At 44.8% G+C, this 14302-nt stretch overlaps 1 protein-coding gene across 4 annotated transcripts in view; it reads right to left on the bottom strand.

Moving 5' to 3' along the window:
- Positions 1–2081, bottom strand: part of CD2AP (CD2 associated protein) — a 246503-nt gene extending 244422 nt beyond the window's left edge. For 3 of the 4 annotated variants that reach the window (XM_082251736.1, XM_082251738.1, XM_082251737.1), the window contains exon 1: positions 1932–2080. In XM_082251736.1, coding sequence (XP_082107862.1) covers positions 1932–1935 — 4 coding nt within the window. In that variant the 5' untranslated portion in view covers positions 1936–2080. Of the gene's footprint in view, positions 1–1931 lie in introns of all 4 variants that reach the window. The other variant, XM_082251739.1, reaches the window with a different exon arrangement.
- Positions 2082–14302: the final 12221 nt, after the last annotated feature.

The raw sequence follows: 14302 nt of genomic DNA, 5'->3' as shown, positions 1-14302 counted from the left end.
CCACTATAGAAATCTATGATGAGGACTCAGATGTGTACAGTGGGGCCCCTGAGTTCAGTTTATAGAGACGTAGAGGGGCCCTCCACTATAGAAATCTATGATGAGGACTCAGATGTGTACAGTGGGGCCCCTGAGTTCAGTTTATAGAGACGTAGAGGGGCCCTCCACTATAGAAATCTATGATGAGGACTCAGATGTGTACAGTGGGGCCCCTGAGTTCAGTTTATAGAGACGTAGAGGGGCCCTCCACTATAGAAATCTATGAAGAGGACTCAGATGTGTACAGTGGGGCCCCTGAGTTCAGTTTATAGAGATGTAGAGGGGCCCTCCACTATAGAAATCTATGAAGAGGACTCAGATGTGTACAGTGGGGCCCCTCTGAGTTCAGTTTATAGAGATGTAGAGGGGCCCTCCACTATAGAAATCTATGATAAGGACTCAGATGTGTACAGTGGGGCCCCTCTATGATCAGTTTATAGAGACGTAGAGGGACCCTCCACTATAGAAATCTATGAGGACTCAGATGTGTACAGTGGGGCCCCTGAGTTCAGTTTATAGAGACATAGAGGGGCCCTCCACTATAGAACTCTATGAAGAGGACTCAGATGTGTACAGTGGGGCCCCTTAGTTCAGTTTATAGAGACGTAGATGGACCCTCCACTATAGAAATCTATGAAGAGGACTCAGATGTGTACAGTGGGGCCCCTTAGTTCAGTTTATAGAGACGTAGAGGGGCCCTCCACTATAGAAATCTATGAAGAGGACTCAGATGTGTACAGTGGGGCCCCTTAGTTCAGTTTATAGAGACGTAGAGGGGCCCTCCACTATAGAAATCTATGAAGAGGACTCAGATGTGTACAGTGGGGCCCCTCTGAGTTCAGTTTATAGAGACATAGAGGGGCCCTCCTCTATAGAAATCTATGATGAGGACTCAGATGTGTACAGTGGGGCCCCTGAGTTCAGTTTATAGAGACATAGAGGGGCCCTCCACTATAGAAATCTATGACGAGGACTCAGATGTGTACAGTGGGGCCCCTCTGAGTTCAGTTTATAGAGACGTAGAGGGGCCCTCCACTATAGAAATCTATGAAGAGGACTCAGATGTGTACAGTGGGGCCCCTCTGAGTTCAGTTTATAGAGACATAGAGGGGCCCTCCACTATAGAAATCTATGAAGAGGACTCAGATGTGTACAGTGGGGCCCCTCTGAGTTCAGTTTATAGAGATGTAGAGGGGCCCTCCACTATAGAAATCTATGATGAGGACTCAGATGTGTACAGTGGGGCCCCTCTATGATCAGTTTATAGAGACGTAGAGGGGCCCTCCACTATAGAAATCTATGATGAGGACTCAGATGTGTACAGTGGGGCCCCTGAGTTCAGTTTATAGAGACATAGAGGGGCCCTCCACTATAGAAATCTATGATGAGGACTCAGATGTGTACAGTGGGGCCCCTGAGTTCAGTTTATAGAGACATAGAGGGGCCCTCCACTATAGAAATCTATGATGAGGACTCAGATGTGTACAGTGGGGCCCCTGAGTTCAGTTTATAGAGACATAGAGGGGCCCTCCACTATAGAACTCTATGATGAGGACTCAGATGTGTACAGTGGGGCCCCTCTATGATCAGTTTATAGAGACGTAGAGGGGCCCTCCACTATAGAAATCTATGAAGAGGACTCAGATGTGTACAGTGGGGCCCCTCTATGATCAGTTTATAGAGACGTAGAGGGGCCCTCCACTATAGAACTCTGAGCCCCCTTCTCCCACTACAGCAGTCGTGTAGATGAGCCCCCCCCCCCCTATAGATGAAGTGTGAAATGCGCCCCCCTGCGTACAATGGAAGAAGTTAAGAAGTTACCCCCTCCTCTCAGGTGGTCATGTGACAGTCCAGGTGTGCCCCCCACTCCCAGGCCCCAGCTCTGCACTCACCCATGCTGCTGCCCCGTTGCAGGCAGTCCCCTCTCTGGCGGCCTCTCACTATGTCTTGTCGGCTCCTTCAGCCCATCCACTCCGCTGAGCGACCACTCCCGCACTTCCCGTCCTCTCCTCCTCCTCCTTCCCGCACACAGTGCTGACAAGCCGCCGCCAGCAGCGCAGCCTAACCTTCCACGAAGCCTAGAACGCCAGCTCGGAGCCCTCGGACGTCACGTGCCTCCGCTCTGGCCAATCAGCGCGCTCCTCCCCTGTCCCAGCTCGATTCCTGTTTTTTTTTTTCCTGGAGAGGGAGATTCCGGCCTGCCGCTGTTACCAGGTGTGGTGACGTCACCCCCCTCCGCCAAGCGGACGGGAGACCTCCCAAGCCTGCCTGTAGCGGTGTGCTGACGTTACGGCTGTCACCGGAACACGGAGCTCACCCTAAGTGTTTTGTCTCCTACACTCCTCAGGACCCATACCCGAGTTTCAGGGACTGCCACTTTTTGTTGTTTTACTTTTCTCTTCGGTTTTGAAAATAAAATAAATAAAAAAATATCGTGCTTGCTGCGAAGTTTTTTTAATTACATATAGAAGGGTAGAGGAAAACAACAGCTAATTAAGGTGGAACAAGAATATCCAGCACTGCACCGTTCCCATCGTCCACAGTAACCACAGTCCACCTTAACCTTCTGCTCTGCATCCTTGTACACGTCACAGTGGGGTTGCCATGGCGACCTGACGCTTTGCCTGTCTTATAAGGAAGGGAAAAACCATTGAGGCGGTACCGGCAGACACTGAGCACATCGCTTGTCTAGAGCTCTGTGTACTAGTACTGTATTATTTATCTTATATTCCTATAATAAATCATTGAATAAATCACAATGAAGTGGGGACAGAGGAAGTGTAACAGACCACACCCATATATGGGGAGAGAGGAGGTTTTTCCAAAAAAACATCCAAGAGGAACCTTCTGCACAGCATATGGCTGAGCACATTGTATCACCAACTGGGCTAAAGGTGGAAACACTTCAACTATATCCCCAAAATGGGAAGACACTGCAAAGCAGCAATCATGGGAACTCTGATCAGAGAGATGTAAAGAGTTCCACTTCCAAAGAGGAAAATGACAAATGAAACCTAGGAGAGGTGATAAGCCAGGAGTCAACATACCTGCTGACCAGCAAAGAGGGGAAGATTTCAGGACAACAAGAAAAGGGGAAGGAAGCATAGAAAAGGCCATGAGAAAGGATTCAACCAACCTGCTGATGGAGAAAGGTCAGCTAAAAAGGCAAGATCTGATGCTCTGCAGAGTCTGCCCAAAACTGGCCAGGACTTCATGCAAGCCCCGATATTGCCCAAGTGGAAAGGGAAAAGAAAAAATGCAATACTGTACATCCATAAAAAATGAGAGGGAAGGTTTCTCCTTCTATGGATGAGCCCACTGTAGTCTGGTATTGATTTTCAGGGGGATCCCATGCTGTTCTTTATTAATTGGGGTCCCCTGAAAACCTAAAATAGACCTGCTGCAAAGTAATGCAGCTATGATCAGGGGATGATGGGTGCATTGTCAGGCTTCCACAGACTCTTCCACCAGCTCTCTGGGTAAGGCCTTTCATTTAAGAAGCTGGGTATGAGTACACTACAAGTCTGTCTAATGCAGCAGCAGGCGGGACATGTAGTTCATTCATTCACAGATCCCTGTGAATGAATGGTGCGGTTTTCTGAGCCACGCAAAATTTAAAAGTGACAGCAGCCGTTGGGAAAGAGAACCCCTGTAAACTGTCTCAGGGAGCGCTGAGGGAATTTGCACTAATATCACATATTACACCCTACATACAGCTGTAACAAGCAACATGGTGAAGAAGGAAAATATAGTCACCTTCGTGAGGGCCATGTTTACCCACACAGGTATGCACAGGTGTCCTGTACACCTTCATGCAGACAATCCTATTCATGTCAACTGGGACACAGTGGCTGCTCCTAATTTTACATCTGTGTAAGTGTAAGGGCGTATCCCCAAACACATTTTTTTTGCATGGTGTCCCCTAAAAACTTAAAAGCACACCCTAAAGAAGAATAAGGCCTTGTTCACAAGGGTGTATTTAAAAGTAGTTGCAAAGGTAAAGGCTGAAGGTTTTTTTTTTACCTTCATGCATTTACTCCCTTTTTTCTAAAGATATAAAGAGATCCTAGAGATAAAACGACAACCCTGCTACTTCATAAAACTCTGGTTCGGCCACATCTGGAGTATGTTCTGTGACCAGTTCTGGTCACCAATCTTGAGGAGGGAGGTGAGGGAACTGGAGAGAGCCCAGAGAAGAGCAGCACAATTAAAAATGGGACTGGAGGACCTTAATTATGAAGAATGAATACAGTACTAAACGTATTCTCCCTGGAGAAGAGACGCCTGAGAGGAGATACAGTATGGTAGCGATATACAAATACCTGAATTGTGATCCCAGTGTAGGAAGAAAACTTTTTAGTCTCAGGGAGTATAAGAAGACATGGGGCCACTCAATGAAATTGGAGGAGAAGCGGTTTACCCTTAGGCTGCGTAGGGGTTTTTTCACTGTCAGGGCAATAGGGATGTGGAACTCTCTTCTCCAATCGGTGGTGTCAGCAGGAAGTATTGATAGTTTTCTATCAAGATGTGCATCTTAGTGAACACAATATACAGGGATATCAACATGAACACACACACCCACGCAGGTTGAAGTGGATGGAGTAGTTTCTTTATTCAACCTTACCATCTATGTAATATGCAGGAACACACAAATACAGTGCCTTGCGAAAGTATTCGGCCCCCTTGAACTTTGCGATCTTTTAAAAACACTAAGTACCTGCGCTGCTTATAACCGAAACCCTTAACATCAAATAAATACTTGTGCTAGCTTAATATTTAAAGTGCTCGTGCAAAGACTGTGTTTTGTGTAATTATGATACAAAAAATATGCATTCAGGTATTGTGCAAACAAACTGAATACCAACAGTTAAATAACAATAAATAGTGAATAAAAATACAGTACTGCAAAATCAATTTCATGTGCATAAATTATATAGTTCATAAATTCTTCTTCCAATAATCTTAAAGTGAAAGTCTCTGTGCTCATAAAAGTGCCACGTGCTTAAACAAAGTGCCGGTGCTCAGTCCTAGTGAGTAGGTGCTCCCCTCTCAGTTCCCCACTCACCAGAAGCTGAGTATTAATTCGCCTTATAAGTGGTCCTGGGAGATGGGCACCTCTATAGGCCGTCAGCGGAGGGAAGATAACGATCCACTGCCCCACACTTTATCCAGATATTGCTCCCCAAATTCATGTAAAGAAAAGGGCCATCATCGTGTAGTATAGTCAACAATTTATTGTGATCTTTTGCCACATTTCAGGCTTCAAACATAAAGATATAAAACTGTAATTTTTGTGAAGAATCATCAACAAGTGGGACACAATCATGAAGTGGAATGAAATTTATTGGATATTTCAAACTTTTTTAACAAATAAAAAACTGAAAAATTGGGCGTGCAAAATTATTCAGCCCCTTTACTTTCAGTGCAGCAAACTCTCTCCAGAAGTTCAGTGAGGATCTCTGAATGATCCAATGTTAACCTAAATGACTAATGATGATAAATAGAATCCACCTGTGTGTAATCAAGTCTCTGTATAAATGCACCTGCACTGTGATAGTCTCAGAGGTCCGTTTAAAGCGCAGAGAGCATCATGAAGAACAAGGAACACGCCAGGCAGGTCTGAGATACTGTTGTGGAGAAGTTTAAAGCCGGATTTGGTTACAAAAAGATTTCCCACGCTTAAAACATCCCAAGGAGCACTGTGCAAGCGATAATATTGAAATGGAAGGAGTATCGGACCACTGCAAATCTACGAAGACCTGGCCGTCCCTCTAAACTTTCAGCTCATACAAGGAGAAGACTGATCAGAGATGCAGCCAAGAGGCCCATGATCACTCTGGATGAACTGCAGAGATCTACAGCTGGGGTGGGAGACTCTGTCCATAGGACAACAATCAGTCATATACTGCACAAATCTGACCTTTATGGAAGAGTGGCAAGAAGAAAGCAATTTCTTAAAGATATCCATAAAAAGTGTTGTTTAAAGTTTGCCACAAGCCACCTGGGAGACACACCAAACATGTGGAAGAAGGTGCTCTGGTCAGATGAAACCAAAATTAAACATTTTGGCAACAATGCAAAACGTTATGTTTGGCGTAAAAGCAACACAGCTCATCACCCTAAACACACCATCCCCACTGTCAAACATGGTGGTGGCAGCATCATGGTTTGGGCCTGCTTTTCTTCAGCAGGGACAGGGAAGATGGTTAAAATTGATGGGAAGATGGATGGAGCCAAATACAGGACCATTCTGGAAGAAAACCTGATGGAGTCTGCAAAAGACCTGAGACTGGGACGGAGATTTGTCTTCCAACAAGACAATGATCCAAAACATAAAGCAAAATCTACAATGGAATGGTTCACAAATAAACATATCCAGGTGTTAGAATGGCCAAGCCAAAGTCCAGACCTGAATCCAATCTAGAATCTGTGGAAAGAACTGAAAACTGCTGGTAACAAACGCTCTCCATCCAACCTCACTGAGCTCAAGCTGTTTTGCAAGGAGGAATGGGCAAAAATTTCAGTCTCTCGATGTGCAAAACTGATAAGAGACATACCCCAAACGTACAGCTGTAATCGCAGAAAAGGTGGCGCTACAAAGTATTAACTTAAGAGGGCTGAATAATTTTGCACGCCCAATTTTCAGTTTTTTATTTTTTAGAAAAATTTGAAATATCCAATAAATTTCATTCCACTTCATGATTGTGTCCCACTTGTTGTTGATTCTTCACAAAAATTACAGTTTTATATCTTTATGTTTGAAGCCTGAAATGTGGCAAAAGGTTGCAAAGTTCAAGGGGGCCGAATACTTTCGCAAGGCACTGTAAGTGAGCACGCTTGGACGCATATCCTGGTGTGAACGAGCCTTCAGACTGGTGTGCCTAAAGATTGTGCACAGTTCTAAAGGGTGCCTTGACTGAAAAAAAGGTATAAAAACACTGGCCTAAGGAGAACCCTGACATCTCACCTTTGAGATTTGAAACAGAGAAATGAACTGATGACACAGATTCTTCAGTTATTTTCTCTGCAGCCCCAGCTGCACTGCAGATGAATGAACAGGACACAGAGGCTCCTGTTAATTCATAACCTGAAGCATAGTAAACACAGTTTATTATGCTTCAGTTATGAATGAACGCAGTGCATGATTGGTATCGATCACTAGCTGTGTTCATTCAGAACATGACATATCTACTGGCCCTAACCCCCCTGCATAGGAGTGGGAAATTATAGGAACTGTTCTGTGTGTCTATCCCTGCAAGAGCTGAAAGCCAGTTTATCCCCTTCTCTCTTTCTCTGGCTTTCAGCTGCTGAAGCCAGAGACACAGAGAACATTGTTCCTGTAATTGCACCCCCCGCACCAATCCCCCTCTCTGTCCTGCCCACATCTGGTTCCCCCTGCTGCCCAGGCCCCACACAGGAGGACCAGTGATACCCCCTTATCAGCAGCCCTGGCTACGTTCACTTAAAAAAATAATACATGCACATATTTTTGCAGATAAAAAAACGTGCATTTATTTGTTTTACAGGAGCCTGCAAAATAATGCAATTGTGATCGGTGGATCATAGGTGGAATAAAGACAGAGTGAGGGCGGGGCATTTACACCATGTTTCATGTTACATCCTATTCACAGGTGTAACAGCTAACATGGTGCAAAAGGTCAACTTAGCTGCAACAGCACACAGCATTAATCAAAGAGTTTCTGGCACAATACAGCCCTAAGACGATTCATCTTCAACAGGCCAGCAAATTGGAAAAATTGATCACGTTAGAGGAAATACAGTTGGTCATTACTCAAATGAAACCGGCAAGAGCCCAGAGACCCGGATGGTTTTTCCCTCAAGTACTACAAAATCTTCTCTGGCATCCTGTTACCACAGTTGGTGTTGACATTCGAAGCTCTCTCTGATCCCCAGGTCTCTGCTGGGAAGGATGCTTGATGCTCACATCACTGTGATACCAAAAGACGGTAAGGATCTTACACTCGTTTCAAACTATAGGCCCATATCTCTACTAAATGTGGACATCAAGCTGTATGCCAAGGTATTGGCCAACAGGCTTCTTCCACATATACCGGACCTCATCTCCTTAGATCAGGTGGGCTTCATCCCAGGTAGGGCGGCCCGGAAAAACACTATCCGTGCGCTCAATCTCCACCACTGGCTTAAAACATGCAAGACCCAGGGCTTCTTCCTCTCCCTTGATGCAGAGAAGGCCTTCCATAGGGTGGCATGGGACTACATGCGGGAGGTGCTGAAGGCAGTGGGGCTCGAGTTTTGTAAGCTGTCCCACATAATGGCATTATACTCCACATCTACTGTGAGTGTGAGGGCTAAAGGACACCTGTCCGACACCTTCTCTATAAGCAATGGGACACATCAAGGATGCCCCTTGTCCCCACTGATCTTTGTGTTAACAGCCCCTACTGAATAGATTGCAGTTGAATCATGACATAGTAGGCCTTACAGTTGGGGATAGGGTGTACAAAGTCGCTGCTTTTGCGGACGACATCCTTCTCTATCTTCAGTCAACTCGATTATCCTTACCCAATTTACTGAAGGATATTGAGCAATTTGGGTACCTATCAAACCTCAAAATCAATTGGTTTAAATCGCATGCAATGGATGTTTCTTTGCCGTAAGAGCAAGTCTGTGACTGTCAAAAGTCCTTTCCTTTTTCCAGGAAAGAGGACTCCATTACTTATCTGGGGATACAGATCACCAGTAAGATCATGGACCTGTATAGTCGAAACTTCCAAATGGCCTTAACAAAGGTACAAGCGGATTTAAAGGCATTGGCAGGCCTAAACGTCTCCTGGTTTGGCCGTGCAGCATTGCTCAAAATGATTGTTCTCCCCCGATTGCTTTATCTAATACAAACTATCCCAATTCACACTCCTTTAAAGCGGAGTTCCGGGCACAAAAACTATATTTTTTTTTGTGCCCCTCCGCTAGTTCGAGATCACCTGAAAAGGAATTGGATAGTTATTTTTTTTTTTTGTTTACTCACCTTTTAATTGAAGATCGTAAATACTCACCTCAGAGTACTTCCTCCCTCGGAGCCGCGGCTCACCCCGTCACTTCCTGTCTCGCTATGATTCCTGGGAGCTGAAAGTCATCGCTCCCAGGAATCAATGCGACGGCACCGGCCCCGCTCGTCACTTCCGGGCGACACCGCATTCCCCTGCTAAACAGCTTCTGGGCATGCCCAGAAGCTGTTTAGGAATGCGGCGCCGCACCGGAAGTGACGAGAGGGGCCGGTGCAGGCGCATTCTGGGACAAGAAGACGCGGAAGAAGACACAGAAGAGGACCGCGCCGGCTTCAGCTGCCCACAAGAGAGATGGAAACGCTGTGGAAGAAATTTTATAAGTAAGTATTTCTTCTAAAAGGTAAGTGCGAACCGGGACAGATCAGAGGCTAGCCATTGTGGAATGTGCTAGCCCTGACTGTCCCGGGGGTATGTTTATTAAAAAATGACATCTGTGCCCGCAACTTTAACCTTTTTTTCACAATACAAGAAGGCCTGTTCGACCTTTATTTGGAGTAACGCACCCCCATGCATCAAATACGCCCGTCTTATGAGCCTAAAGTCCGAGTGGGGAATTGGTCTACCAGAACTCTATAAATACTATATAGCTTCCTATCTGACGCGGATTGTTGACTGGCATATTCATAAGCACAGGAAGAGTTGGGTGGCTTTGGAGAGTTTGGTAGTGCGAATCCCTTTGCATACATAACCCTGGCTCACATACCACCACTGGCCAGCAGTAATCAAGACACACCCGCTTATCTACCCCGCTCTAACAGCCTATAGATAGGCGACTAGGGAATCAAACCTGTCCTCCACCCCAGGGCCCCATACCACCCTCAGGGGAAATCTGTAATTTTCTCCGGGCCTGGCAGGTAATTTTTTGAGACAAGAATGGCCCTTTGAGGAAGTCCTAGCACACCAATGTTTCTCAAAAAGTACCCCCCTCCCCTATGAGAACCTTGTATCCATCTCCCGTACACTATAATTTCCTTCTGGATATATAGACAAATTAGGCTTTTTGTTTCAGCCCAACCATCCCCCAACATATGGACAAGACAGCTCACCCCCTTTGAGACCCTATGCAAGCAACAATTCCCACAAAGACATCTAATCTCACATATATACGCTCTAATACGGAGAGAGTCTTCTCCCATCCAAGATCCATCTCGAACTGCCTGGGAAAAGGGAGCTACAAAAACCTTTTACAGACAAGGCATGGGACGCAATTTGTGCATATACTCACAAAGGCTCTCTGAATGTGGCGATACAAGAACATTGCTATAACATAGCAACTAGATGGTATTAGACCCCCTCCCTACTGCATAAATTCTCACAAAACATACCCAATACATGCTGGAGATGTGGACAAGCCGAAGGCACAATGCTCCACATATGGTGGGATTGTGCGCTACTCCAACCATACTGGAAGGAAGTACATAAGCTTATACACCAAATTACTACCTTTTCTCTAGACTACACCCCTGAGTAATTTCTACTACACTGCAACACTGCACGTCCTTATCTAAAAAAGTGTATTTTAAATCACTAGCCATGTACAGTATATGGTGAATGCGGCAAGATTGTGCATCCCTAAACACTGGCGATCTACACAGGAACCAACGATTAGAGTATGGTTCACCAGACTTTCCAAAATGGAAGAAATTGAGGAATTGATTCACATTTTTCAAGAAAGAGTTCAAAAATGTTCTACTACCTGGCCTTGCTGGTCCCACTTCAAAAGCACAGAGCAATATCGGTCCTATGCTCTTTAAGGAGCTAGATTTGTATACTGTCACAATACATTCAAGGCCGACCTGAGAGGAAGATTGTCACTCTGAACTGGCGTAGGAGTGAGGTACAAGACTCCTTTTCTTCCCCCCCCCTTTTTTTTTTTCTTCTTTCTCTTTCTCTTCTCTCACTTTCTCTCATTTCTCTTCTTTTTCTCCTCTTGTTAGCTTTTCCTAATCTTTCCTTGCTACTCCAGCAAACTTATTTTACTATCTAAACCCTGGGACAAGACCTTAATGACGTTCCCCTAGACAATCCTAATCCTGGGGCCAAGCTTATACTGCATTGGTGGAATATCGTGTTCTATCTAGAAATCTCTACTAACTTGCTAGTACATCATTAGTTTTGTTGTTTCTAATTTATACTTGCACTAAAGTTATCTGTGATAGAATACCGTTCATGGCTCCCGCGTCCCATGATTTAATCTATAGTTATTATTTGTCTACTTTCTATTTGACATGGGTTCATTACGTTTCTGTATGCATAATTGTCGTAAGAGGCTATGTACTTCCTGTTTGAATTGTACCATATTTCTTTTGTTTGATAAAATTATTTATGAAAAAAAAATACTTAAGACCCTTGATGTCTAATCAGAAAAATCTGCATTTTACAATCCCTTGTAGACAAGCTTGCAAATAATCTCCTTTGAAATGTTTAATTCAAAAACCATCCACAAACAGGTTAGCCCACAAGTATCAAGGTAGATATCTACCTCTTGCACAGCCTTTTGATGTGTAAAATATAGCTTATCTAGTCAATCATGTGTGCTAGCCTCACATAACTATGTATGCATTAAAGGCAGTATATACTGTATAATATACATTATATTGCCAAAAGTATTGGGAAACCTGCCGTTACACGCACATGAACTTTAATGGCATCCCAGTCTTAGTCTTAGAGCGGAGACTGCGAGCCAGATCTTCTCATCCAAAAGCAGTGCCTGACCTCACAATGGCACTCCTGGAAGAATGGGCAAACATTCCTATAGACACACTCCTAAACCTTGTGGATGCCTTTCCAGATGAGTTGAAGCTGTCATAGCCGCAAAGGGTGGGCCAACTCAATATTGAACTCTACAGACTAAGACTAGGATGCCATCAAAGTTCATGTGTGTATAAAGGCAGGCGTCCCAATACTTTTAGCAATATAGTGTGTGTGTGTGTGTGTGTATATATATATATATATATATATATATATATAATCAGAACATTTGGTTACCAAAGTAGGAGGAACAGAAAAAAATGGCAATAATGGCAATATTTTTTATAATTTAATTATTTTACTCTTCTTTATTACCTCCAGAAAAAGTGCAGCAAGAGATCTCCAAAGTTGTTGGGTTAGCACAATCTACATACAGTACAGCCATCGTGGACAGATGCCTTATACAAATGTCGTCATACATGAGATCCAGAAGTTTGCCGACATTGTACCACTCAATGTGCCTTATGAGACAACTAAAGATGTCACTTTTAGGGTATATTTTATTCGAAAGGTAGCTATTTTAGATCCTGTAAAACTGTATTATGAGCTACTAATACATAGCATTAAATAGAAAAGATATTTTCAATGAGTTAAAGAGGTTGTAAACCCTCTCTTTGAACTTGTACCTATAGGTAAGCCTTTAATAGTGCCTTTAAATATCTCCTAAACTTGCACCGTTTAGGAGATATTTACTTGTAATGCAGCCGATGACGTCATCGGCGCATGCGCTCTGAAGGAACGGCTACCCGTGCCGTTCCTTCAGAGCCCTGTGCCGTGAACAGCGGCTCCCGCGCACGTTGTGCGGGAGTGACGTAATCGCGCCTCTGGCCAATTGGATGCAGGCGGTACTGCGTGAACGGCGGCTCCCACGCTCAGGTGCAGGAGTGACATAATCACGCCTCTGGCCAATCAGATGACCGGAGGACACAAACCAGGAAGCTGAGTGTCAGGTCACCTGTGGCCATGTGACAACTGCACCCTGTTGGAGGCAGGGGTGCAGCGCAAGGTAGTGAACCCTATAGCAGACTGCTGCGGATGGACCGGAACGTGAACCCAAGATTCCCCAGGGCGCAGAGTCTAAGACCCAGCAGGTGTTCACCAGGGCCTCTAGTGGTGAGGATGGGCCCAGCTGCAGCTGGGCCCAGGTCACGGCCCCTGGGGTCCCCCAGGTCACGCTCCGTAGGGAGAGAAGGGAAGCAGCCACTCAGGACACACAGAATGGTGAAGGGTAAGCCGAGGTCAGGGTAACAGGCAGACAAAGGTAGTCAATGGACAGGCCAAAGGTCAGGGTAACAGGCAAAAAGGAATAGTCAGAGACAAGCAAAAGTCGGTACACAGAGGAGTAGTTTCAAGCACACGGCAAACAGGAAACAGGAACTAATACTGTTGAACAGCAAGGCAGGCCTGCAGTGCGCTGGTTAATATAGGCTTCCTGTGATGACCTGGGCGGGCCAGGAACAGGAAGTAGAGGTGATAAAAGCAGCCAGAAGGAAGAGTCTGGCCCTTAATGCAGACATGAGGAACAGGTAAGCTACCAGACATTATTGCATATCCATGCAAAGGAAGAGGGTTCCCCTAATTGGGACTTTTAAGGCACATGGAAATAGAGAGATAAATATGTATACAAAATTGGCTTTATTAGATACAAAAAGTGAAAAACAATGAAATTAAAAACATTGTACAAGCGTGGGGCAGATACAAAAAAAAGCTTGTGGCGCTAGAACATGAAACCCAACATGTTTCGAAGAAAAATGCTTGCTCCTTCTTCAGGGGTAGTCCATAGCGGTACTCTAATGATACAAACATATGCATGTAAACATCATGAATTATAAAATCTGCATATCCAAAGATAATTCTGTAGTTCTCGATGTATAAGGTATACATAGTGTGAGTACTTACATAGCTGATCACATCTGAACTTTACATGCTTGTACACAAATTTAAAAACATCTGGTTGGGCTGGATCTTGTCTGGCGGTGTATGGCTGTATAGGTTTTAATCGAGTTTGTAAAAGCCACTGGAAGCACGGTCAGGTGGATGCCTCACATGTGAATGGCCATCTGAAGTCCTAAAAGGAGGAAGCCAGGAGCCTCACTATATAGGTGTATTGTCCAGTATGAATGCCACCAATCTATAGGGATAGGCAAAAAAGATTCTCATAGAAATGTATCCTAATTGAAGGGAAATGATAAGGAAATTGCTGTGGGACTATTTAAGCCAAGTAGAGCAACAAAAATGATCATAAACCCAAGTTAGGGGCAGCCAAAATGGTGAATAGATGTTAGGAGTTACCTTGAGATGGTAAAAAACAGTGTGCACGTCCTCTCCAGCCAGCAACCAGCAGACAAATAGATTGTCTGTGTGCTGGGAGAGGTGTGCTTTTACCTTAGCTAAATCAGCTGGAATGGAAGGCAGCTGGCATCCAGGAAGGGCTTCCTGGATTGCCGGTGCCGGGCCTGCCCCCA

The sequence above is a fragment of the Pelophylax lessonae genome (assembly GCF_965119305.1).
Source record: "Pelophylax lessonae genome assembly, chromosome: 3".
In the NCBI taxonomy this organism is placed as follows: Eukaryota; Metazoa; Chordata; class Amphibia; order Anura; family Ranidae; genus Pelophylax; species Pelophylax lessonae.
This window is presented reverse-complemented; position numbering and strand designations above follow the sequence as displayed.